This window comes from Bos grunniens, chromosome 20 (genome assembly GCF_055505025.1).
Source record: "Bos grunniens cultivar Pamir isolate PY7600 chromosome 20, Bosgru_T2T1.0, whole genome shotgun sequence".
NCBI lineage: Eukaryota > Metazoa > Chordata > Mammalia > Artiodactyla > Bovidae > Bos > Bos grunniens.
This window is the reverse complement of record NC_141184.1, coordinates 56731886-56759342: the sequence shown is the minus strand read 5'-3', so window position 1 is coordinate 56759342 and position 27457 is coordinate 56731886. Positions and strand designations below refer to the sequence as shown.

General features: G+C 39.4%; 1 protein-coding gene across 12 annotated transcripts in view; it reads right to left on the bottom strand.

Annotated features, from left to right (window-relative positions):
- The window catches only part of RNF180 (ring finger protein 180), a 305462-nt gene that overhangs the window by 57027 nt on the left and 220978 nt on the right, over positions 1-27457 (bottom strand). For 10 of the 12 annotated variants that reach the window (XM_086361912.1, XM_086361917.1, XM_086361916.1 and 7 more), the window contains 2 exons: positions 19008-19233; positions 3282-3407 (listed from right to left, as the gene is read on the bottom strand). In XM_086361912.1, the coding sequence (XP_086218038.1) occupies positions 3282-3407; positions 19008-19233 (352 nt within the window). Of the gene's footprint in view, positions 1-256; positions 1283-3281; positions 3408-19007; positions 19234-27457 lie in introns of those variants that run through there. The other 2 variants (XM_086361909.1, XM_086361914.1) reach the window with 1 other exon arrangement.

The window sequence follows — 27457 nt, the reverse complement described above, 5'->3', positions numbered from 1 at the left end:
CTGAAGCTCCAGTACTTCGGCCACCTGATTCAAAGAGCCAACTCAATGGAAAAGACTCTGATGTTGGGAAAGATTGAGGGCAAGAGGAGAAAGGAGAAACAGAGGATGAGATGGCTGGATGGCATCACTGACTCAATGGACGTGAGATTGAGCAAACGCTGGGAGACAGTGAAGAACAGGGAAGCCTGCCGTGCTGCAGTCCATGAGGTCGCAAAAAGTTGGACACAACTTAGTGACTGAACAACAATGGATGGTGGGTTTCTTCAGTTGTTTATGACTTTACAAAACAGCGTTATAATGAGTGTACTATTTTATAGTTCTTATAAATAGGAGTACTATTTATTAATATTCTATAGTAAATAGTACAGAAAATAGTATGTTTTATAGTGCTGATAAAATGTCTTTAAACTAAGTTTCTTTATTCAAACTATTATATACAGTTATATCTGTCCATAAACTACTTTCTTCAAACTATGAGGATTTTGTAATTCAATTTATCTTCTGCCTCAACCATATAGGCTCTGTTTTTACCTCCTTTTGCTTGACATCATTGCTGTATTGATATTATCAGTCTTCTTATATGGAAGGCCCTCTTGTTCCCTGAAGATGAGAGCTCCCCACATCTGAGCTGCTCCAACCAGACCCCTCATCTGTACTAAAACTATACAGTTGTCCATGCTCTGACAGACCATGGTTTTATCAAAGACAAAACTATATTTTATGTTTACATTGTATGATCATTACACATAACAAATTCTCAAAGGTGAAAAAGGTACTAGAGATTGCCTTGCCCTAATTTGATAATTCCTTTTATCTATAGTACAGTTACAATTTAGAATGCACTTTCACATCAGCTCATTTGATCCTTACAACTACATTAATTAGGTTATATAACTATTACCATCTTACAGGTCAGAAACAGAAACAAAAGTAGGTGTTTCTATGACATCCCTGAGGTCATGCATTTAGTTAGATGTGAACCCAGAAACTGATATTCCTTGTCCGTTATACATGGATGAGACACTCTACATTAAAGTACTGATACTTTCTCCTTGTCCTAAACTTGCAAGACAGCTGTAAAATATTAAAATAAAATATTATGAAAGTGAAACACTTTCAAACTCATTCTATGAGGCTACCATCCCCCTGATACCAAAACCAGACAAAGATACCACAAAAAAAGAAAATTACAGGCCAATATCACTGAAGAACATAGATGCAAAAATCCTCAGCAAAATGCCAGCAAACTGATTCCAACAATACATTAAGATGCAAAGCAATCCTGAGAAAGAAAAATAGAATGAAAGAATCAGACTCCCTGAATTTAGCATACACTACAAAGCTACAGTAGTCAAAACAGTAAGGTACTTGCACAAAAATAGAAATATAGATCGATAAAAGGGCATAGAAAGTCCAGAGATAAACCCATCCACCAAAGGGGGCAAGAATATACAATGGAGAAAAGACATTCTCTTGATTAAGTGGTGCTGGGAAAACTGGATAGCTACATGTAAAAGAGTGAAATTAGAACATCTGCTAATATCATATACAAAAATAAACTCAACATGCATTAAAGACCTAAGCATAAGACCAAATACTATAAAAGTCCTAGAGAAAACATAAGCAGAACACTCTTCAACTTAAATCACAGCAGTAGTTTTTTTTTTTTTTTTGGACCTATCTCCTAGAGCAATGGAAATAAGAGCAAAAATTTTAAAACAGCACTAAATTAAGCACAAAAGTTTTGCACAGCAAAAAGACCATAAACAAAACAAAAAGGCAACCTACAGAATGGGAGAAAATATTTACAAATGACAAATCTGACAAGGGATTAACTTCCAAAATATACAAACAGCTCAGTATTAGAAAAAAAAAATAGCACAAAATATGCAGAAGACCTAAATAGGTATTTCTACAAAAAACATAAAGATGGCAAATAGGCACATAAAAAAATGTTCAACATGGCTAACTGCTAGAGAAATGCCAATCAAAACTATAGTGAAGCATCATCTCACATCAAAACGTCTACAAATAATAAATGCAGGAGAGGGTGCAGGAAAAAATAGAACCCTCCTACAATGTTGTTGGGAATGTAAATTGGTATAGCCACTATACAGAACGACATGTATGTTCCTTAAAAAAGTAAACATAGAGTTACCATATGATCCTGTAATCCCATTCTTGGGCATATATCCAGAGCAAATTCTAATTAAAAAAGATATACACACACACCCCTATGTTCATAGCATATTTACAATAGCCAAGACATGGAAACAACCTAATGTCCATTGACAGATTAATGAATAAAGATGTGATGTATGTATGCATATATGTATATTATATGTGCATGTGTGTGTGTATATATGTGTGTGTGTATATGTGTGTAATATTACTCAACCATAAAAAACAATGACATAATGCCATCTGTGGCAACATGGATGGACCTAGAGATTATCATAATAAGTGAAGTAAGCCAAAGACAAATATCATATGTCAAATATATCATATTCCACTGATTCATGGGATCTCAAAAAGGTAACAAATGAACTTATTTATGAAACAGAAACAGACCCACAATATAGAAACCAAGCTTACGGTTCCCCAAAGGGGAAAGGTGGGGGAAGGGATAAATTAAGAGTTTGGGATTAACATATACACACTGCTATACATAAAATAGATAACCAACAAGGGCCTACTGTATAGTACAGGGAACTAGATTCAATGTCTTATAATAAACTATCAGGGACAAGAATCTGAAAAATAATACATACATATGTGTGTGTGTGTGTGTGTGTGTGTGTATTGAATTGCTGTTGCTGTACACCTGAAACTAACATGATGTTCTAAATCAGCTATACTTCAATTAAAAAATAATAAAAATAAAAATGAGATTATAATCTATAAAACAAACTTAAATTATGATGAGTTATTAAAAATACTTATAAAGAATACTAGTGCTTCTGTTAAATCTGTTACTTTTGAAATGAAGTTCATTATCCACATATTAAACATTATTGATGGCAAGGCAAGATAAATTTGATCATGAGTTTCTGTCAGATTTTGCTCTTAAGGTATAGTCTCCAAGGTTTTCATACATACACCTGTAGCTTTCAGTAAGAAGACACTAGCAAATCCTTGCTTAAAATTGACCAGTGCAGAAATATTTTTCTACTAACATATCTAAGGCAGAAAGAAAATGGGTTTAAAAAACAATGCTAGACAATGTTACCAGACTTTTTTTCTTTCCTTCTCTCTTTCATTTTTTACATTAGTTTCCTTACCTCCAAAAAGGTGGAATGCTTTTCTGCAGTTTGGTAGGGGCCACTTTGCAGAGCTGGATTTCTGAAAGCTTTGTTTTCTTTTCAAATACTCTTTAGTAAAGAATGTTTTTGTGGCATTGTTCAGTTCTAGAGCAAAGCAAACGAAAATAGCATTTTAAAACATTAATTTGAGTAAAATGGCAAGAACCCAAAAAATTATTGTTGCAGTATTCTGATAATAAATTCAGATCTCTTTTAAGACAGTGAAGACAAAAGTGGAGTCAACTTTGCTTTTAACCCAAGCAAACAAAATTTCTCTGAATTTGATGCAACTTTGATATGCCTACACATGGAACATACACCTACTGAGCAGCTCCTATGTCAGATAAAACACCAGAAATGAAAGAAACAGTGATGACTGAGATATAGTCCTTGCCCTCAAGAAGACTGCAGTCTAAAAGATGGTAATAAACAGGTACACCATAAAAGGGGGAAAATATGTTATGGGTGCAGCAACAGAGTAACTAGAGTGCAATCATGGCTCAGGAGTGATCATGAAAAGGAAAAATCACTAGAAGCTTTTACTTTATAGTTTTATTTCATTCCATATGTGATGGACTGACTGTGTAGAATCTAATGCTGCTGATATGAAGAAGTCAAAAAAATGTAGAAATAAATTCTCAACACTTCAGAAACTTGTTCATGAGTTAAAGAGAAAAGAAAAATATTCATTTGAAGTACACAAATACCAATCAAAAAACAAATATGATGATATTCACTTTAAAAAAGAGTCTCTAGAACATGAGCCAAGGAAAGCAAGGCATAATCTGAATTGAACTATTTGATGGACAAGTTCTTCCCAGGGAGGCCAGTGTAGAGCTAGTTACTACTGGCTGAGAAGTACACGAGTCTTTCCGTCAATGGTGCCCTCTTACTTTCATCCCACAATTATTCCTGTACTATCTTCTCAGCTTCCATCCTTTCAAAGGCTTTGAGCTTCTTCTCTAACCAGTTACATCAAATTTTCTCTATTTTTTCTAACTACTCTCTTGGATTTATTCTTATCTAAGCAGTGGACACAGTTCATGGGGTCGCTAGGAGTCGGACACGACTGAGCGACTTCACTTTCACTTTTCACTTTCATGCACTGGAGATGGAAATGGCAACCCACTCCAGTGTTCTTGCCTGGAGAATCCCAGGGATGGAGAGCCTGGTGGGCTTCCGTGTATGGGGTCGCACAGAGTCGGATACGACTGAAGCGACTTAGCAGCAGCAGCAAGCAATGGACAGGGAAAACATTCTGGAAGTTTACATTTAACAACAAAAGAAATAAGGCCAAATAAGGAAGGTTAAGTAATAAACCTGCAACTCTCTTTAACTCCCTTCCCCAGTCTACACCCAAGGGCCAGTAATTCAAGCACACACGATAGAGAAAAAGTATTTTCGTAGTCTATGTACTCATTGTGTATGTTGGAGGTTGTTATGGCCAGTGAATGTTTTAACTTTCATTTACTAGTTAAATCATTTCAGACTGGATATTCTCAGTGTTTTCTGCAGCAGTGCACATGTATTTTATCAAAGCCCACTTTGCCCACTGCCTGTGAACAGCCCCTTAGTAAAAGGTGGTCATGGCACTACTACTTGGTTAAAATGGCTCATCAGTATCATTCATAGTGATGAAGAGAATGGAAGAAGTTATCCAATGACTTACAACACATTTACTTACATAACAATTGTCTTCTTGTAGGGCTTATCCTAAGCAGTGATAACTATAAATCACGGTATTTTCTGAGAAGTTAAAAATCCTATGAAATAAGCAGGATTGTGTTAACAATTAACTGTTGGACTCACAACTTCCTAAATGCCTTTAAAAGTAAGACCAGTGTGGTGGGTAAATTATTTCTTGTGGGAGATAATATAAACCAAGGAGAAGAGTTTGCAACCCCCAAATTCTTATTCTTTTCCTTTCTTTTCCTCCTCTCCCTCCACCTCCTCCTTCCTCTGGAGAGCTTGTACCCTTGCTCTAAAATGCTGATGCAAAAACCAGAGGATATCACTGCACTGGCCTCTCTTAAAATGAAAACTTACTTGGAAGTGTAATTGCATTCAGTAAACCAGATCAAAAATACATTCTTGTAAGAGTCATCCAGAAGTGCAATTTTGAGAGCTGGTCATAAATCAGATTTGTCTTAGAGGGTAGATGACGGAGATAAAAGTAATAATGATAACTGTGATTTTTTCTTCTAGCTTCAAGAACTTAATACATGATGCACTTCTAACATATAACAAACCCAAACGGAAACCAAAGAAGGAAAGGTTTCAAAAATTATTTATAATACCTAACAAAATTATGATCAGAGGAATTACTTTATTAAATGTACAAAATGAGATGGGAGATGTACCTACAATGTTCTGTTGAACATAAATACATGTGTCCATAACATAGTCTTATGAAATGTTGGAAGATTCTACACTTGATCTGAAAGACCTTTGGAGAAGAGTGGATCCAAAAGCCCTTGTCCCTCCATCTGCTGGGCCAAATAAGAACTGGGTTCTAATGCTTCCTAACGGTGGCACCTTTCATAAGCTGTTGAACTTCTCTTTGTACTTGCTTTCGGCCTCATCTCTGGCAAACACTTATCCTGCAATAGCTATGTGCCTGGCACTTTGCTGGTCTAGCTAGAAATACAGAAATTAATTAAATCTAATTCCTGTCTGCTGGGCACTGTACTAGATCAGTGATTCCAAAATACCCGTCTGGAGCCTGGCTATGCATCAGAGTTGCTGAGGGGATTTGTTAAAAAGACAATTTCTAGGACCTTGCCCAGATATTACTGAAACAGAATTGCTGTGGATGTGACCTAGCAGTCTGTACTTTCTATAGGCGCCTTGGATAATTTTAATGCACAGTCAACCACTAGATGAAATGACCTTAAATCCTTTTCTATTCTAAAAGCACCTGAATTTATTTAAATAAGTTAACCCTTATCTCTTACAGTTTATCTGCTATAAACTGTACAAACCTTACCCAAGGATGCTGTTCTTTCTACAGAACGACATTGCTTCATTCTAGTGGTATTTGAACTTGGTACTGCAGGATTTTGCAACAGATAACTATTCAATACTAACTTTCTCTGAATTATTTAGAAGAAGCACTAAGAAAAATCTGAAGGCAGACCAAGATGCAGAGCTCAGAGTAAAAGGTGATAAAAACTACCTTTCTCTCCTCCTTTGTCAACTCTACCTATTAGGGAGCAGAGGCTTCTTATACTATATATTATAATGTATTGAATGAATCAATATTTCATATCATTCAATATGATGGAAAAGGACAAATCCCTGAATATCCTAGAAAGAGTCTAAAGTCTATTCAGATGGTACATTTAAATGTGGTGGCAGTACCAGTGGAAAACAGCAGCATCTTTGTGTGACACTACCATAGAAATAATAAGTGTTAAAAGTTATAGTCTTCTTGACTTGGCTGAGCGCAAGAGTCAATTACCAAATACATATGAACATAATTCACTTATTATAGGGTGTATTACCGTGAGTTTCACTGTATTGTACCATAAATAATAAAATAAGGACAACCACAAACAAAGCACAATTTTGAACTACAAGCAGTACCAACAGGGTGGTATAACTTTGATGTCTGCTTTATGCTTAAACTGGGGAAGGAAATGGCAATGCACTCCAGTATTCTTGCCTGGAGAATTCCATGGACAGAGGAACCTGGTGGGCTACAGCCCATGGGGTCACAAAAAGTTGGACACGACTGAACAACTTTCACTTCATTTCACTTATGCTTAAATATGGGCAATTTTATATTTAAAAGCTAGTTATAATTCAGTTAAATTATAATTTATAATTATTAAGCAAATATTTGTTAGTAATATTTTAAGCATTCTGCTAAGTATAAGAGTTAAAACTGTGACACATTCTTTTCTGCTCCACAAAAGACACTGTCAAGTGAATGAACAGTTGACTCACACAGGCTGGGAGAAAATATTTGCAAAAGGCATATCCGATAAAGGACTGTTATCCAAAAATACCCAAAAAAGTCTTAAAACTAAATAGCAAGAAAACAAAAAACTCAATTAAAAAAAATGGGCCAAAGACCTTAACAGTCATCTCACCAAAGAAGATATGCAGACAGCAAATAAACATGTAAAAAGATGCTACACATCATATGTCATCAGGGAAACGCAAATTAAAATATTAATGAGATACCACTGCCCACCTATTAGAACGGCCAAAATCCAGAGCACAGATAACACAATTTCTGGCAAGGATGTGGACAACAGGCACTCTCAGTCACTGCTGGCAGGTATACAAAACGGTACAGCCACTCTGGAAGATGGTTTGGTGGCTTCTCAAAAAACTAAAAATACTCTTACTACATACAATTTAGCAGTCATGCTCCTTGGTATTTAGCCAAAGAAGCTGAAAACTTAGGTCCACATAAAGACTTGCAAATAGATGTTTTTAACAGCTTTATTCATAATTTCCAAGTTGGAAGCAACAACCATGTCCTTCAGCAGGTGAACAGATAAACTGGTACCTTTAGACAATGGAATATTATTTAGTGCTAAAGTGGTCCCATGGGCTGTAGCCCACCAGACTCCTCTGTCTGTGGAATTTTCTTGGTAACAATACTGGAGTTGGTAGCCATTTCCTTCTCTGGGGGATCTTCCCAACCAGGGAACAAACCTGGGTCTCTTGCATTGCAGGCAGGTTCTTTACCATCGGAGCCACCAGGGAAGTCCCCCAAAAGAAATAAGCTATCAAGCCCCAGGAGGACATGGGGGAATATTAAATGCATATTAGTAAGTTAAAGAAGCCAATCTGAAAAGGCTACATACTGTATGATTCCAACTACATGACGTTCTGGAAAAGGCAAAACTATGGAGACAGTGAAAAGATCTGGGGTTGGGGGTGAAGGATGAATAGGGATGAATGAATGAGGAGCAGAGGATTCTTGGGGCAGTGAAAATATTCTCTTTGATACTCTAATGATGGATATGTGTCACTATACATTTGTCCAAGTTCATGGAATGTACAACATCAAGAGTGAACCCTAATGTAAACTATGGACTTTAGATGATAATCATGTATCAATACAGGCTGACAGAATTTAACACATGTTCCACTGTAGAACATGGGTAGAGAGTAGAGAGTATGGGTAATGGGGGATGTGTGTGAGGGGGCAGGAGGTGTGTAAGAAATCCCTCTGTCTTCTACTTAATTTTGCTGTGAATACGAAACTGCTCTAAAAAATAAAGTCTATTAAAAAATATTTAGAAAACATTTTCTTCAAACAGTGCACAAAACTAACAGTGCTGAGAACAATGCTGCATCATAATATCAGAAGTTTTTAATGTGAAAATCTCATTTTAAATAAAAATTTTAAATAATTTTTCAATAAAATTTTTGATTTACAAAAGCAAATTGTGAAATAGACATAGTACATGCAGGGATGTGAGAGTTGTCTTTGAAGAATGCTGAGTGCCAAAGAATTGATGCTTTTGAAGTGTTGTGTTGGAGAAGACTCTTGAGAGTCCCTTGGACTGCAAGGAGATCCAACCAGTCCATCCTAAAGGAGATCAGTCCTGGGTGTTCACTGGAAGGACTAATGTTGAAGCTGAAAATCCAGTACTTTGGCCACCTCATGTGAAGAGTTGACTCATTGGAAAAGATCCTGATTCTGGGAGGGACTGGGGGCAGGAGGAGACGGTGACGACAGAGGACGAGATGGCTGGATGGCATCACCAACTCAATGGACATGACTTTGGGTGAACTCCGGGAGTTGGTGATGGACAGGGAGGCCTGGTGTGCTGCGATTCATGGGGTTGCAAAGAGTCAGACACGACTGAGCAACTGAACTGAACTGAACTGAGTAAATAGGTAACCCTAAGTTGTGAGGTAATGGCTCAGTGGTAAAGAGTCTGCCTGCCAATGCAGAAGATGTGGGTTTGATCCCTGGGTCTGGAAGATCCCCTGGAGAAGGAAATGGCAACCCACTCTAGTATTCTTGCTTGGAAAGTTCCATGGTCTGAGGGGTCTGGCAGGTTAATTCAGGCCTTTGGGTCCTGTTAAGGAGGGACTATAATAAGATTATTATTATAAATGCAAAAAAGCTACGACAAACCTAAATAGCATATTAAAAAGCAAAGAAATCATTTTGCTAACAAATATCCATATAATTGAAGCTATGGTTTTCCAGTAGTCAAGTACGGATATGAGAGGTGGACCATAAAGAAGGCTGAGTGCAGAACTAATAGTTTTGAACTATGGTGTTGGAGAAAACTCTTGAGAGTCCCTTGGACTGTAAGGAAATCAAACCAGTGAATCATAAAGGAAATCAATCCTGAATATTCACTGGAAGGATTGATGCTGAAGCTGAAGCTCCAAAACTTTGGCCACCTGATGCGAAGAGCCAGCTCACTGGAAAAGACCCTGGAAAAGATGCTGAGAAAGACTGAGGGCAAGAGAAGGGGACAACAGAGGATGAAATGGTTGGATGGCATCACTGACAACGGACGTGAGCTTGAGCACACTCAGGGAGACAGTGAAGGACAGGGAAGCCTGGTGTGCTGCATTCCATGGGGTCGCAAAGAGTCAGACATGACTTAGTGACTGAACAACAATGACAAATTATAAATACAGGGCACAGTTATTTAGAGGCACCCAGTGGTATTATGTTTTAAAAGGATAGGTATTAAAAGGATAGGATATATGTGTCCAGCTATCTCATTTAGATGACTAAAGTCCTTGTTTCCCTACTTAAAATTACATCTATTATGAAAGCTTGATATTTGACTTCACTTTACTCTGTATCAATGAAAATCTATAAACTATCTTAAAATTGTCTTCAGAGTTTCAATGGCAGTGCTTGATTTACACTTCTGCAAGAGGGGCAAAAAGTCTCACTTGCAAGGGACCCCAGCTCTCCTAGTGAAACATGTTTTGTACCCACGTGAGCACCCAGAAATGACTGTCTATAAGGGGAACAATGCCAGTTAGAGAAAACTTGAGTTTGCTACTATAGCTTGCATTTAACAGAATCTGACTACTTGGACTCAAGAAATACCAATAAGTCTCAGATTCAACTTTTCAGACCTGGCAGGTTCTCACCCTAGGGAGGTTGCATGGTCTCCTAGTAACTGAATGTCCTATGTGATTCGCGGTCAGAGGAACTCTGAGTGTTGGGAAAGAGAAGCCAACCAGGAATATGTCATTCAGTACTGATGAATACTTATCTATGTATCCTCTGAATATAAAATTTAACCTGATTTAATACCCTTCCTATTGAACTGTTTAGAGTTAAAATCTAGTTTAAGAAGCCCCATTCTCCAACTAATTATGTAGGCTTTTCTAAAACGAGCTTGAACGTCTGGAAGTTCATGGTTCGTGTATTGCTGAAGCCTGGCTTGGAGAATTTTGGGCATTACTAACATGTGAGATGAGTGCAATTGTGCAGTAGGTTTGAGCATTCTTTGGGATTGCCTTTCTTTGAGATTGGAATGAAAACTGACCTTTTCCAGTCCTGTGGCCACTGATGAGTTTTTCAAATTTGCTGCCATATTGAGTGCAGCACTTTCACAGCATCATCTTTTAGGATTTGAAACAGTTCAACTGGAATCCCACCCCCTCCACTAGCTTTGTTCATAGTGATGCTTCCTAAAGCCCACTTTAACTTCATATTCCAGGATGTCTGGCTCTAGGTGAGTGATCACACCATCATGATTATGTGGGTCGTGAAGGTCTTTTTTGTACAGTTCTTCTGTGTATTCTTGACACCTCTTCTCAATATCTTCTGCTTCTGTTAGGTCCATACCATTTCTGTCCTTTATTGAGCCCATCTTTGCATGAAATGTTCCCTTGGTATCTCTAATTTCCGAGAGATGGAGCTAGAGCGCCTGAGACCTCCTTGCAGCGGCGGGACTTCCTCTGACTTAGTGGCAGACATACTGTTTCGTTTTAACAACACTGAGCTTCTACATGTGTGAGGATCGGTGGTAGACACTATAGTGATTGGAAGCGACTTGCTGATCAAACCTGGGGCCCGGCAGTGAAAGCACTGAGTCCTAATCACTGAACCGCCAGGGAATTCCCCAAACCTGTAAAAGAAGTGTTACTCCAGGCTGAAGGAAAATGATCCGAGATGGAAACCTGGATTTGTACAAAGGAATGAAGGTTCCGGAGCAGTGAGTGGTGGCTGTGCAGCACTGCAGTGGCGAGGGGCGGCGGCCTGGAGCCGGAGCTGCTGAGAGGAGATATCCCACGTCCAGGGTCGGAGAAACCTCAGTAAGACGGTGGGTGCTGAGAGAGGGCATCAGAGGGCAGCAGACTGAAACCACAATCACAGAAAACTAACCAATCTAATCACATGGACCACAGCCTTGTCTAACTCAAAGAAACTATGAGCCATGTCATGTAGGGTCACGGTGGAGAGTTCTGACAGAATGCGGTCCACTGGAGAAGGGAATGGCAAACCACTTCAGTATTCTAACACCCCAAAAAGATGTTCTTTTCATTAGAGGGGACTGGAATGCAAAAGTAGGAAGTCAAGAAACACCTGGAGTAACAGGCAAATTTGGCCTTGGAGTACAGAATGAAGCAGGGCAAAGGCTAATAGAGTTTTGCCAAGAAAATGCACTGGTCATAGCAAACACCCACTTCCAACAACACAAGAGAAGACTCTATACATGGACATCACCAGATGGTCAACACCGAAATCAGACTGATTATATTCTTTGCAGCCAAAGATGGAGAAGCTCTATACAGTCAGAAAAACAAGACCAGTAACTGACTGTGGCTCAGATCATGAACTCCTTATTGCCAAATTCAGACTGAAATTGAAGAAAGTGGAGAAAACCACTAGACCATTCAGGTATGACCTAAATCCCTTACAATTATACAGTGGAAGTGAGAAATAGATTTAAGGGACTAGATCTGATAGACAGAGTACCTGATGAACTGTGGATGGAGGTTCATGACATTGTACAGGAGACAGGGATCAAGACCACCTCCAAGAAAAAGAAATGCAAAAAAGCAAAATGGCTGTCTGAGGCAGCCTTACAAATAGTTGTGAAAAGAAGAGAAGCGAAAAGCAAAGGAAATATATACCCATTTGAATGCAGAGTTCCAAAGAATAGCAAGGTGAGATAAGAAAGCCTTTCTCAGTGATCAGGGCTATAGTCCATGGGGTCGCAAAGAGTTTGACACAACTGAGTGACTAAGCACACAAGCATAGACACGGTATGATAAAGACAAAGTGCTAAGTACTTTTTAGTGTTGAGATGTATACTATTATTATTTTGCATTTAAAGATACTAGTGGATCCTCAAAAGGTTATCATAGCATACATCCTCAGCTTCGAAGAATTCATGATTGTCTGTCTTCTGTATGAAAAGAAACAGGACTTCATCCTCCCTGCCCCACCATCATATTTAATGCTGTATATCTTGATTTACTTATTTATTTTTAAAAGCTGTCAAATTAACACATTCCCATGGTTTAAGAAATCCAATGATGTAAAAGAGCATTAAAAAAAAAAAAAACAAAAACAAAACACCAATGAAGATCTGTTCCACTCCTTCTATCTCCAGCTCCACTCACAACTTTGAGGGACTGTTTTAAATATTCCCGTTTGCTGTTTTTTTTTTTTTTTCTTTCCTGGTGTTAACATCCATAAGTGCAAGGCAGTGTTTTTCAAGATTTGGTTTGCAAGGCACTAACTGTGGAAAATTCTGAAAGAGATGGGAATACCAGACCTGCCTCTTGAGAAACCTGTATGCAGGTCAGGAAGCAACCGTTAGAACTGGACATGGAACAACAGACTGGTTCCAAATAGGAAAAGGAGTACGTCAAGGCTGTATATTGTCACCCTGCTATTTAACTTCTATTCAGAGTACATCATGAGAAACGCTGGGCTGGAAGAAACACAAGCTGGAATCAGGACTGGCGGGAGAAATATCAGTAACCTCAGATATGCAGATGACACCACCTTTATGGCAGAAAGTGAAGAGGAACTAAAAAGCCTCTTGATGAAAGTGAAAGAGGAGAGTAAAAAAGTTGGCTTAAAGCTCAACACTCAAAAAACTAAGATCACGGCATCTGGTCCCATCACTTCATGGGAAATAGATGGGGAAACAGTGGAAACAGTGTCAGACTTTCTTTTTTTGGGCTCCAAAATCACTGCAGATGGTGACTGCAGCCATGAAATTCAAAGATGCTTACTCCTTGGAAGGAAAGTTAAGATGAACCTAGATAGCATATTGAAAAGCAGAGATATTACTTTGCCAACAAATGTCCATCTAGTCAAGGCTATGGTTTTTCCAGTGGTCATGTATGGCCATGAGAGTTGGACTGTGAAGAAAGCTGAGCACTGAAGAATTGATGCTTTTGAACTGTGGTGTTGGAGAAGGCTCTTGAGACTCCCTTGGACTGCAAGGAGATCCAACCAGTCCATACTAAAGGAGACCAGTCCTGGGTGTTCATTGGAAGAACTGATGCTGAAGCTGAAACTCCAATACTTTGGCCACCTCATGCGAAGACTTGACTCATTAGAAAAGACCCTGATGCTGGGAGGGATTGCGGGCAAGGGGAGAAGGGGACGACAGAGGATGAGATGGCTGGATGGCATCACTGACTCGATGGGCATTGCCGGGAGCAGGAGCTCCGCCCATGGCAAAGGTCATGAGGAAGGAGCCTCGGCATACGCAAAGGTGGGATCGAGCCTCAGGAGTCCCCCTGGAAATTCTCGAGCATCTACCCCCAAAACCAGAGTCTGCCTACTTTCTGCTTTGTGCTCTCACCTACACCTCTGACTTTACGGGGGGCTGTCCCCCACTACCTCTCTCTGAAAAAAAGAGTTAACTTACAGCTCCAGTTAATAAAGTTCCTGGGTGTGATAGTGTTTCAACCTACAAACTCCTTTGGAAGTCCTCTAGCCTGCCTGAATAGGTTTTTCCGGCCACATGTGATTGTTCAGAGCCTCCCAACTGTGAGAGGCATAAGATGTTCTAAACTGTCTAAATACAGATTCCTTTGAGCAGTTAAAAGATTGATTAGAAATTGTATTGGTGAAGGGTTTTTCACTTGTTGGGCCAATGTTTGCTGCTAAGTCTCCATATCCCTTACCTACTGTGTCCCTGGCAGTGTATTGATTAATATAATTGGTGTAAGTAGTAGCTTTAATGTTTGTAACCTTGGACCCTTGAGTTAATTCTTTTTCTTGTTGTAGCCCACCACACCTTTGCCTTTGTCCTTTATGCAACTTTATCTAATGCTTTTGGAGGGTGGCACCTGACTAATCACCTTTAAAGAAAAATAAGTTTTCTGAAGAAAGGGTCTTAAAATGTTAACAGGCCTCCGGGCCAGAAGATGATGCAAATCACCTAAACTTTTGCATATGATAAGTTTGCAGGAAGAAAGCCTGGCTTACTGCATGACTCTACCCCTTCCCCCATTATCCTCTATGCATAACTTAAGGTATAAAAACTACTTTGGAAAATAAAGTGCGGGCCTTGTTCACCGAAACTTGGTCTCCCCATGTCGGTCTTTCTCTTACCTTCTGGCTGAATTATTCAGCCTCTTTTCTCCACTGAACTTCCTCACTGAGCTATCCTTATTTAACCACTCTTTATATCCTTAATTAACGTTTAATTAAGCAATTGTTTCCTGATCCTCGCCGTCGCCGTCCCCGCTTCGAATTCCCTGGATCCACCGGGGCTGGACCTCGGCAGGACGTGAGTCTGAGTGAACTCCAGGAGTAGGTGATGGACAGGGAGGCCTGGCATGCTGTGATTCATGGGGTCACAAAGAGTCAGACACAACTGAGCAGCTGGACTGAATTGAACCGTGAGCCATATGTTAAAGGATTTAGGGTGAAGTTGAATAAAAACTTTCATAGTTATTATTTTAATGTATATAATAAACAAGAACATCAAATATACATATTCACAAATACATTGTTAAAGATAAGGCTGAAATAAGTATATTTTAAAACTATGTTGATATGAAGAAAACCCTTAAGTAAAAAAATAATTCAGGTGGTATGTGGATATAGTAAAAATTGAAAAGGTGGTAGGAAAATGTCAGAAACCTGAGAAACAATGCTCTAATCATTATGCTTAATTTTCTATTTCTTTTTTATAATAAAATATTTATTTCCATATATTAAAGCTCAAGAGTGACTACACTAACAGGCATTATGAAATAGATATGCCTACTAGTAAAGAATGAATTTGTACACATATACAATGGGATATTATTACTCAGCCATAAAAAAGAATGAAATAATGCCATTTGTAGCAACATGGATGCAACTAGAGATTATCATACTAAGTGAAGTCAGAAAGAGAAAGACAGATACTATATAATACCACCCACATGTGCCATCTAAACTATGGTACAAATAAACCTATCTGCAAACAGAAACAGACTCACAAACATCGAGAACAGACTTGAAGTTGCCAAAGGAGAGAGCACATGGGAGGGGAGGACTGGGAGTTTAGGATTAGCAGATATCAACTATTATATTTTATAGGATGGATAAACAACAAGGTCGTACTGTACAGCACAGGGAACTATATTCCATATCCTGTGGTAAACCATAATGGAAAAGAATATAAAAATAAAGACCGTCTATATGTATATAATGAGTCACTTTGCTGTACAGCAGAGATCAGCACAACGTTGTAAATCTTTTTATATTTCAATAAAGAATGAGTTTTGACTTCAGAGGCAATGACTATATTGTACAGGATGAACGTAAAAATGAAAAAGTTGAGCATGGTAAATGCAAGAGTAAAATCACTATTAGCATATGAATTAACAGTCCAGACTGTTTGGTACAGAATAAGAAAGTATGAAATACCCTTAATGGGAACAGAGACAACAGACCAAGACCAATTACAGGCTATTACGGCAGATAAAAAGAGGAAGTGTGATCTTTTGGATGAGCTATATGTCCTCAATAAAGCCCAGCAGGACATCTAAAATTCAGACTGAATCCAGGACAATTTTTCACTGTGTCGGACTGGCCCAAACACTGCAGGGTACCTGTTATCCCTGCCCTGTTGAGTAGATACCAGTAGCATCCTCCTATTATTGTGGCAGCCAGAATATTCCTGGTGAAAAAATCATAAGCCTGCTTCATACTTAAAATTCTAGATTAGTTTAAATTTCATTTATTTACTTAGGGACTTCTTCCCTGGTGGCTCAGAGGGTAAAGCGTCTGCCTGCATGGCAGGAGACCTGGATTTGATCCCTGGGTCGGGAAGATTCCCCTGGAGAAGGAAAGGGCACCCCACTCTAGTACTCTTGTCTGGAAAATCCCAAGGACGGAGAAGCCTGGTAGGCTACAGTCCATGGGGTCGCAAAGAGTCAGATACGACTGAGTGACTTCACTTTCACTTTCTTTCTTTCATACACAAGGTGAAGACTCAGCCATTTTATTTTCCCGTTTCCAGCGGAGTTCACCAGGACCACTGCTTATCAGCACCAAGTTCCACCATGTGAAGGCAGAGGAGTGGTGGCATGGGGTCAGTGGTCTAAAAGGAGACAGAGGTTGAATGGAGGAAAATAATGGAAGGAGGGTAGAAGTTCTCCTTGTTGAGGTTCGGGTGCATCTGGATGGGGTGAGAGCAGCAAGTGACTTCACAGTTGACAGTTCAGTTGCACTGACCCTGTGGCTCTTTATATAATACTTGAGACATCTACATCTTCCATATGACCATGGGCTGGGATTCCTGAAGTCTATAGTAGGGCTCATACAGGGGTCCCCCAGAGTCAGTCTGCAGTAGGGGCAATGCCATGCTTGGTTTGAAGGCTTCAGTCATACAATCGATTCAAGAAAATATGATGTCTTCCCTGAAAACAAAACCATGATCTCATTGGCTAAGGGATTCTTCCATACTCTCACTCCATTTAACATTTGTAAGCCATAGCCTTTCCCCTTCCTTGGCCTCCTGATGAAGGTGGCTGGCAGATCCTGTCATGCAGTATGTTTGACATCCCTGAACAGATCTGCTATTGGGGTGCTGATGTGGGAGCTCCTTGTCTGGAAGAATGAGGCTGTCAGTCAAGAAATGGAAAGGTTCCCCCTAGCCAAAGGTCTTCTTCCTTGGCCCTGCCCATCCCGGAGTCTTTTCCATCTTCATAGACAAAAGAACTCTTAGTTAATTTGGGACACAAGAATTTTTTCCCCATCTCACAAGCAGGCTTAGAATCTTCTATGTGCAAAGCTGATTCTGCTATTTTCCAAACTGACTTTACCATTTTATACTCCTATCAGTAATATATGAGTTTCAATTTTTCCATATCCTTGTCAACACTTATTATTCTCTATCTTCTTAACTATAGCCCTCCTAGTGAGTGTGAAGTGGTATCTCATTGTTTGATTACTGAGCTGGTATGGCAGGATTGCAAGCATTCATGCAGTTGATTGGGTATACAAAGCTTATTTTTATAAACTCACTCTTCTTTGCAGATGGGTTCTTGGATTTTCTTTAGGGGAAGAAAAATGTGCTATGTGTTTTCTTCAGCTTTACTATGAATAAAGTACATAGTTTGATCTTAGTTGGCCTATGGTTGAGGTGAGAATGTGGATACAGAAATTTCCTTCTCGAAGGTTTAGCACACAGTGGTGCACTCAATAAATATCAGCTCTGCTTTCAGTTCAGTTCAGTCACTCAGTCATGTCCGACTCCTTGCAACCCCATGGACTGCAGCACGCCAGGCCTCCCTGTCCACCACCATCTCCCGGAGTTCACCTAAACTCATGTCCATTGAGTTGGTGATGCCATCCAACCATCTCCTCCTCTGTTGTCCCCTTCTCCTCCTGCTCTCAATCTTTCCCAGCAACAGGGTCTTTTCAAATGAGTCAGCTCTTCGCATCAGGTGGCCAAAGTTGTGGAGTTTCAGCTTCAACATCAGTCCTTCCAATGAACACCCAGGACTGATCTCCTTTAAATGGACTGGTTGGATCTCCTTGCAGTCCAAGGGACTCTCAAGAGTCTTCTCCAACACCACAGTTCAAAAGCATCAATTCTCTGGCGCTCAGCTTTCTTTACAGTCCAACAGCTCTGCTTACTTCTATCATTTTTCCCTTTCTCCTTAGCAGGTTTCCATGTTCCACATTCATTAGTTTTCCCTGTTTCTATTTGTATCAAAATACTGTATTATATCCCATCTTTGCACGGTAATTATGTAAACAAATCCTTGTTCAAATTTTACTGTCTTCAAGAATAAAGACCTTAAAACCACAAGAAGGTTTAGAAGATCTGGAGTTTGAGGAGAAGACATAGTAGTCGTCCTCAGACATCTATAGATTTATTCTTTGAGACTCCAGAGGGAAAAACAAAGGGTGAAGGATGAGAAGAAACAGAAGTTAGACTTGAGGAATAAATAATCAATAGGGCTGCTCCAAATTTTAATGGAATGTCCTTGACACTGGAGATATCCAAGTAATGACTGAAAAACTAGTTAGGATGCTTTAGAAAAGATCTCAGCATTAAATAGAGGAGTAGAGATGAGGAACTGGTTTCATCTCTGATTCTACGATTTTAACAAAGTTCTAACGAGTTGGCAAGCACTCTTCTATGAACTGGAGAGTAACGAATTATGCTATATATGATTTTCAATAACTTTCTCATAATAATTCATAAAGTACCTTTAGAACTGGAACAAAGAGGTAGTCAAAATAATTAGGCAATCATGTTAATGAAAGACAACAATTACCTGTCTGAAAAAAGACTCTGGAAATAATTGTCCGACACAACGGGCAGGGAGTGCTGGCAGGATTGTCTTTGGCAAGTGTCCGTAAGCAGGGCTCACAGAAGATGTGGTGGCAAGGGTAACACATGTAGGGGTTGAAATAAACATCCAGACACACTGCACAGATGTAGCTCTCCTTTTCTTCTGCATATTCATTGTCATCATCTGTACTCATCTCATTATCCAAAGTCTGCAAAATATAAGCAAAAACAATTTCTCTTAGTTCAGTATGAGATTGGTTTCCTTGAGAAATTGATTTCATACTTTGTTAAAGTGAATGAAAATATTTATGAGAAGCAGGTTTATCTGTTTTTGTGCATAATCAGTGACAGAAATGCTACCTTGCAAAGTGAGAAGAAACTAGAAACGTACATGAAAAACCCAGAAGTCTTAATTATTCATTTTAGCATTTTTATATAATGTTAAATGTTAAAGTATAGTACCAAAAAACATTAAGTAAACCTTTATCTCTATTTAACCAGAACTAGTTAATTAAGTGTTAGGTCCCAGGATGACAGATTCCCCATCTATCCCACTCCCACCACAGCAAACAAGCTACTATCACAAGATTACCAGCCTTATATGGGCATTTGCACATGAATAGACCTGAGGGCTTCTGTTAGGTCCATACCATTTCTTATTGTGCCCTTCTTGTGTCTCCTCTTCTTATTGTGCCCATCATTGCATGAAATGTTCCCTTGGTATCTCTCATTTTCTTGAAGAGATCTCTAGTCTTTCCCATTCTATTGTTTTCTTCTATTTCTTTGCATTGATTACTGAGGAAGGCTTTCTTATCTCTCCTTGCTATTCTTTGAAACTCTGCATTCAAATGGATGTATCTTTCCTTTTCTCCTTTGTCTGAAGCTGAAACTCCAACACTTTGGCCACTTGATGCGAAGAACTGACTCATCTGAAAAGACCCTGATGCTGGGAAAGATTGAAGGAAGGAGGAAAGGGGGACGACAGCGGATGAGATGGTTGGATGGCATCACTGACTCAATGAACATGAGTTTGAGTAAGCTCCGGGAGCTGGTGATGGACAAGGAAGCCTGGCGTGCTGCAGTCCATGGGGTCGCAAAGAGCCAGACAGACTGAATGACTGAACTGAACTGAGACCTGAGGGCAAGAGGAAGTCAAACTTCAGCTTCACACTACGCAGGCAGCATTCTTTATTCCACATTTTGCACCTTCCTGGACCTCAGAGACAATAAAAGGCCAAAGCCCAAGGTATGTCAGGAAAGAGATATTGCAAAGAAACTTGTAGTAATTCTGGGATCAGCCTTGCAGCTGGAAAATACTAGCCTGCTCCTCTCTCCCAAATGGAATAGTTAAGAAAGAGGCTATTAACAGGTAGCTAGGAAAGAAGCACTCAGGTTAGCAGCACAGAGTCTGGTGGCACAATTCCTGTTACTTAACATCACAATGTCCTCATCTGTGAAGGTGCTATGTGAGAATTAAATGAGGTAATCCACATAAAGCATTGAGCACAGCACAGCCTGGCATATGACAAATATTCAATAAATATTATCCACAGCCATCCTTCCCTCCTACCTTTCTCCCAGGCCCAATAGTTTTGGTTAGAGCCTTGGGAAATATTCCTTAAACAAGGCCTGGCCTCAGTCCACTGAGGCAAATGCTGTAGATGCTTTTCTCCTCACTTTGATGAAAGTGAAAAATGGAGATCAACGATTAATATTTGAGTAGCCTTTGGGCTTTCTAAATATTTTTAGGTTACATGAAATGTAAAAGTTACAGAAAAGAGGCAAACAGAGCCTTGAAGATACAGAAAAGCCTTTCAACTGGATAAACTGTTACTTGATTTATCCAGATGGCCTTACTTCCTGTCAGCCTCTTTCTGCCCCCTGTAGGTAATTTCTCTCTTTAGGAAGGACATATTCAAGTTGTTAGCTCATTTTTTTAATTGGCTTTCTGATTTTTCTTATATACTTGTAAGCATTTTTACTTAATCTGGTTACTTGTTGTTATTGGTTAAATGTGTTGCAAATTTTTTTCCTTTCTTCTGGTTTGCCTTTTCACACTTCTCTTGGTGTCTTTTGATGAAATGAAGTTCTTAATTTTAAAGAATATTTTTCCTTTATGGTTAGTAATTTTTGTGTCTTATATAAGAACACTTACCTTTTCCCAAGGTCATTAACAGAGTATTATTTTGCATTTAATAATATTTAATCATCTACCTGAAGTTGATTTTCAGTATGGTGTATATTAGGGGTAAATTTCATTATAATTTCTATGTACTTATTAATTGGTGTAACCCATTTATTTCGACGACCTTACTCTCCCTCCACTGTTCTAAAGTGCCGCATTGTTATTAAGAGGCCAAATATGTTGACTTCTATTTTGTTCCATTATGTTGTTGTCTATTCCTAGACGCTTACTCCTTGGAAGGAAAGTTATGACCAACCTAGATAGCATATTCAAAAGCAGAGACATTACTTTGCCAACAAAGGTCCGTCTAGTCAAGGCTATGGTTTTTCCTGTGGTCATGTATGGATGTGAGAGTTGGACTGTGAAGAAGGCTGAGCGCCAAGGAATTGATGCTTTTGAATTGTGGTGATGGAGAAGACTCTTGAGAGTCCCTTGGACTGCAAGGAGATTCAATCAGTCCATTCTAAAGGAGATCGGTCCTGGGTGTTCTCTGGAAGGAATGATGCTAAAGCTGAAACTCCAGTACATGAGGTGGTATTGGCCACCTCATGTGAAGAGTTGACTCATTGGAAAAGACTCTGATGCTGGGAGGGACTGGGGGCAGGAGGAAAAGGGGACGACAGAGGATGAGATGGCTGGATGGCATCACCGACTCGATGGATGTGAGTCTGAGTGAACTCCGGGAGTTGGTGATGGACAGGGAGGCCTGGCGTGCTGTGATTCATGGGGTCGCAGAGAGTCAGACATGACTGAATGACTTTCACTTATTGTGGCCTTATAATAAGCCTCAATATCTGGTAAAGGAAATCCTTTCATCTTAAAGTCCTTTCTGCCAAACCTAGGATGCTTTCCTAACTTACCTTCATTACTCTTTCAGCAGCATTTCATAAGTAGACCAGGACCTCTTTTTTGCCACCTACTTGATGCTGCCTTCTTACATTTGGATGTAATTTGGATTACAATGCTCTATAGAACTCTGCAGGATCCAGTTCCAGCCTTCATTTGTATCCTCCATATTGAGCCATGTTCCAACTCACTGATCTTCTGGCTCAACAAACACATTGAACACTTTCTCACCATAAGGCCTTAAGACATGATGCTTTGTTTCTCTTAAAAAGTGCTTACTCCATTTGGATGATTACAAAATAAGATAAAATTCTCCTATCTCTCCATGTACACCTATATGCATTTCATCGAGATGCAGAGATCAGTTTTCTACACTCTGAATTTGGGCTCTGCCATGTGACTTGCTTTGGTCAATGGAATGTAAGCAAATGTGATGCAAATAAAGGCTTAAAAAAAGCTTGTACACTGGAATAGTCCTCTCCTGCTGATCTTGGGAACTCACAAGTCCCAAGATGTGAACAAGCCGAGGCTAGCCTGCTGAATAGTAAGTGACATATGGTCCAGCTGCTTCCATTGTGTCTGCTGACAACAAGCCAACCATTGGACATGTGTGGGTACAGCCAATAATTGTCACCTAATTGCAAATGTACTGGTGAGCCCAGATGATATCATGTGGATTAGAGACAAACCATTATAGCTGAACGCCAGCCCCAACTGCCAACTCAGAAAATTGTGAGTGAATATAGGTTGTTGTTTTAAACAACTAAATTTGTTTTGTTACATAACAAAAATTAGTTGACACATTCTTGTCTATACATGGCTCAATTTACCTAATTTAAAAAATTTTAAATATCAACTTCCCCAAAGGATTTCACTGTTATTCTATCTAAAGTTGTTCTCTGTCACTACCACTTAGCTGCTTCCTCATAATTTTTATTTGCCTATTTTTCATTAAAATTTACTTTTTAAATTAAAAAGTAATTTTAAATTAAAAATAAATTTCTATTAAAATTTATTTTAAAATTTAAAATCTTCCCAACCTAGTGATCAAACTGAGGTCTCTTGCATTGTGGACAGATTCTTTACCATCTGAGCCACCAGGGAAGCCTGAGAATACTGGAATGGGTAATCTATCCCTTCTCTAAGGGAGTTTTCCAAGTCAGGAATCAAACCAGGGTCTCCTGCGCTGCAGGAAGATTCTTTACCAGCTGAGAAATATAAATCCCTCATTAAGAATCCAAACGGACTGCACACATAGAAGATGGATGATACTTAGCTGAGAGCAGTTCATGTAAAGAGACAGAGATTTTAACTGACTGGAACCTCAACATATGACGCAGCTACTTAAAAAGTGGGTTGATGTTCCGACCACTTTATATGATCACACCATAACTGCAGCTACTTTGAGGGCCCCAGACAAACTATAGTTATCCACAGAAATACCCTGAAGGCCAGGGCAGCATGATTTCTGAAACTTTCTCATACAATGTGCTTTTAAAAGACTGAGGATATTCACTCAGAAAAATATTAACAGGAGACCAGATATTCAAGTATTTGTGAAAGAGAGATCATAATTTTTCTCTGTGTAGTTCCTATGATTAGATCCAAAAAGGAATGAAAGGTATGAGAACGCTGACTAAAACAGAAAATAAAAGAAATATCTATTCATCAACCAAAGTGATATAACACCAGCATAAAGTGTTTAATCTTAAATAGTATGTTTGCCACAGAGCTAAACATTTACCTGATGTTTCCTACCAAATTGTTTGGGACTTAGAAATACGGTGATCAAAGTTGTACGTATTAACTAACCTCTTCAGCACTAAACCCTTACAAAGTAGATACTATTGTTATCATCATTTTCCATATCAAAGGAAAGTGAAATATAGACAGCTCACTTATTGAAACTGAGTGGAATTTCAACCCAGCCAATATGGATTTGAAGCAACACTCTATCACGACATTCTTAAGTGAGTTACTATACTTTGAATAGTCCCAGCAAATAATAAAAGTTAACTGATGATGATAATATATGTAAAGAGGAAATGAAATTTAGATTGGATTTATAGGGAAGTTAGAAATATCAAGACATCATCATCATAATCAACAAATGAATATAACAGGTGTTCAACTGTGCAACTGCTTTTGGCCCCATAGAAATTATCCTACAAAGTCAACCAAATATATTCAGTCTCTCATGTTCCTCTCCAGGGGCTTCAAGTCAAAGATAATGAGATGATAAATAGATAAATAATACAAACAACCTTTAAAAAGTATTCAAAAAATTAGGTCAAAATTTTTTGTTAATAATAAAGACAAAGCAGCAGTGACATTTAGTTTATTTACAATTATTGTGATTACTGTTATATTTGGTTTTATTTCTTGCCCTTTTTTTTTTTTTTTTCAAAAAGTAACCGCACAATTGCACTCATCTCACATGCTAGTAAAGTAATGCTCAAAATTCTCCAAGCCAGGCTTCAGCAATATGTGAACCGTGAACTTCCTAATGTTCAAGCTGGTTTTACAAAAGGCAGAGGAACCAGATATCAAATTGCCAACATCCGCTGGATCATGGAAAAAGCAAGAGAGTTCCAGAAAAAAAACATCTATTTCTGCTTTCTTGACTATGCCAAAGCCTTTGACTGTCTGGATCACAATAAACTGTGGAAAATTCTAAAAGAGATGGGAATACCAGACCACCTGACCTGCCTCTTGAGAAACCTATATGCAGGTCAGGAAGCAACAGTTAGAACTGGACATGGAACAACAGACTGGTTCCAAATAGGAAAAGGAGTACGTTAAGGCTGTATATTGTCACCCTGCTTATTTAACTTATATGCAGAGTACATCATGAGAAGCGCTGGGCTGGAAGAAGCACAAGCTGGAATCAAGATTGCTGGGAGAAATATCAATAACCTCAGATATGCAGATGACATCACCCTTATGGTAGAAAGTGAAGAGGAACTAAAAAAGCCTCTTGATGAAAGTGAAAGAGGAGAGTGAAAAAGTTGGCTTAAAGCTCAACATTCAGAAAATGAAGATCATGGCATCCAGTCCCATCACTTCATGGGAAATAGATGGGCAAACAGTGGAAACAGTGTCAGACTTTCTTTTTTTGGGCTCCAAAATCACTGCAGATGGTGATTGCAGCCATGAAATTAAAAGACGCTTACTCCTTGGAAAGAAAGTTATGACCAACCTAGATAGCATATTCAAAAGCAGAGACATTTCTTTGCCGACAAAGGTCCAGCTAGTCAAGGCTATGGTTTTTCTTGTGGTCATGTATGGATGTGAGAGTCAGACTGTGAAGAAGGCTGAGCGCCGAAGAATTGATGCTTTTGAACTGTGGTGTTGGAGAAGACTCTTGAGAGTCCCTTGGACTGCAAGGAGATCCAACCAGTCCATTCTGAAGGAGATCAGCCCTGGGATTTCTTTGGAAGGAATGATGCTGAAGCTGAAACTCCAGTACTTTGGCCACCTTACGCGAAGAGTTGACTCACTGGAAAAGACTCTGACGCTGGGAGGGATTGGCGGCAGGAGGAGAAGGGGACGACAGAGGATGAGATGGCTGGATAGCATCACTGACTCGATGGATGTGAGTCGGGGTGAACTCCGGGAGTTGGTGATGGACAGGGAGGCCTGGTGTGCTGCGATTCATGGGGTCGCAAAGAGTCAGACACGACTGAACGAGTGAACTGCAGTAGCTCATAGAGCTGTTAAAAGCATTAAGAGAATTAATATATACAAAGCATTCAGAACAGTACCTGGAATATAAAAAGTGCTATCCAAGTATTGCTGCTATTAAATCCTGTCTCCTTTTTTCTAAGAATTAATCTTAACTTTTAACACAAACAGTTGAAGTTTAACGTTAATAATCTCCCTTTTCCGAATGAGACCTATGAATTGAATGCATTTTAGTCTCCACTCAAAAACACAAATATAGCTCATATGTTATTGAGATTATCTGAATTTTATGTCTAAAATGTTAATTGCTTAAACATATTATGCCTCTACTTTGTCAGTACATTCTTTAAATCAATTAATCTATATTTAACTATGCTTTACTGTCTGCTTATTTTTATTCTTCAGCTTATTTAACACTGCATTCTTGTATCCCTTATTGTCCTCTCTCTTGAATTACATTTTTTGTTTTATTGTAATCTGTCCTTGATAATTTTTTTTTTTTTTCAGGAAATGTATGTGAATGGTAAACTGTATGTTCTGGAAAGTTTGAAGTTTCCTCTGTATTCACATTTGAATTTTATCTAAGTATAGTCCTAGATAACAACATATTTTCACTCAAAACTTTAGAGATAGAGAGAGGAGACCAAAAGCAGAGTAGGGAGACCTCATGATCTACTTCTCCAGGGGCACACCACCAAAATTACAATTATTTGTAGAACAACTATTGATAAGGATGACCTGAAGACCAACAGAAAATATTTTTTAAGGGTTAAAAAAAGGAATCACAATGAGATGGGTAGGAGAGACAGAGATGCAATATAATCATGACCCACACCCTGGGGTAGGTGACCCATAGAGGGAAGAATAATTGCAGAGGTTCTTCCCAAGGTTCAAGGGATCCCAGCCTCACCTAGAGCTCCCCAGTCCTGGGTCCTGCATGGGGAAAGAAGCCTCCAGAATGTCTGGCTTTGAAAGCCAGTGGGATTTATATATAGGAGAGCTATAGGGTAGTAAGAAACAGAGATTATGCTCTTAAAGGGTGCACACAAATTCTCACTGGCTCTGAGACCCTGTACAGAGTAAGTAATTTGAAAGCAGACCAGATCAGACACATTTGCTGATCTTGGAGAGCCTCTCAAAGAGGTGGAGGCATCTAAGACCCTCCCTGGGAACACAGACACTGACAGCAACCATTTGGGGAGCTCCATCATGCTGGCAAGTAACATTTTGGAGTCCTCCCTCTAGCCACTGGCCCTGGGAACCAGCCCTTCTAACCTTCCAGTTGGTATCAGTTCTGGCAAACCCCAGGCAGAGGAGCCAGTCAAGAGGGGATCTAGCCCTGTCCACCAGCCCCAGGATCCCCCACAACCCTCAGCAAGCTTCCTTGGGACCTAACACTGCCCAAAAGTAGGCCAAGGCCAGCCCCAGAACCCCCAGGCCTGAAGTCAATTGCAGCAGGGCCCGGCCCCACCCATTAGCAGATTGGCACAAGCACCTAGACCTTTGGCACCTGCAGCTAGCTGTCCTTCAACCCAACTCTTTGGCCCTGCTCACAAATAGGCCATAATCAGCCCTGGGATTCCTGGGACCTATAACCAGTCATGCTAGGGCCTTACCCTGGTAACCAGCTCTGGTGACCAGAGGGAAGTGAGATGCTGGGCCCCATAAGAAATCTCCTACAAAAGGCCATTACTCTAAGATCAGGAAATGTAACCAAC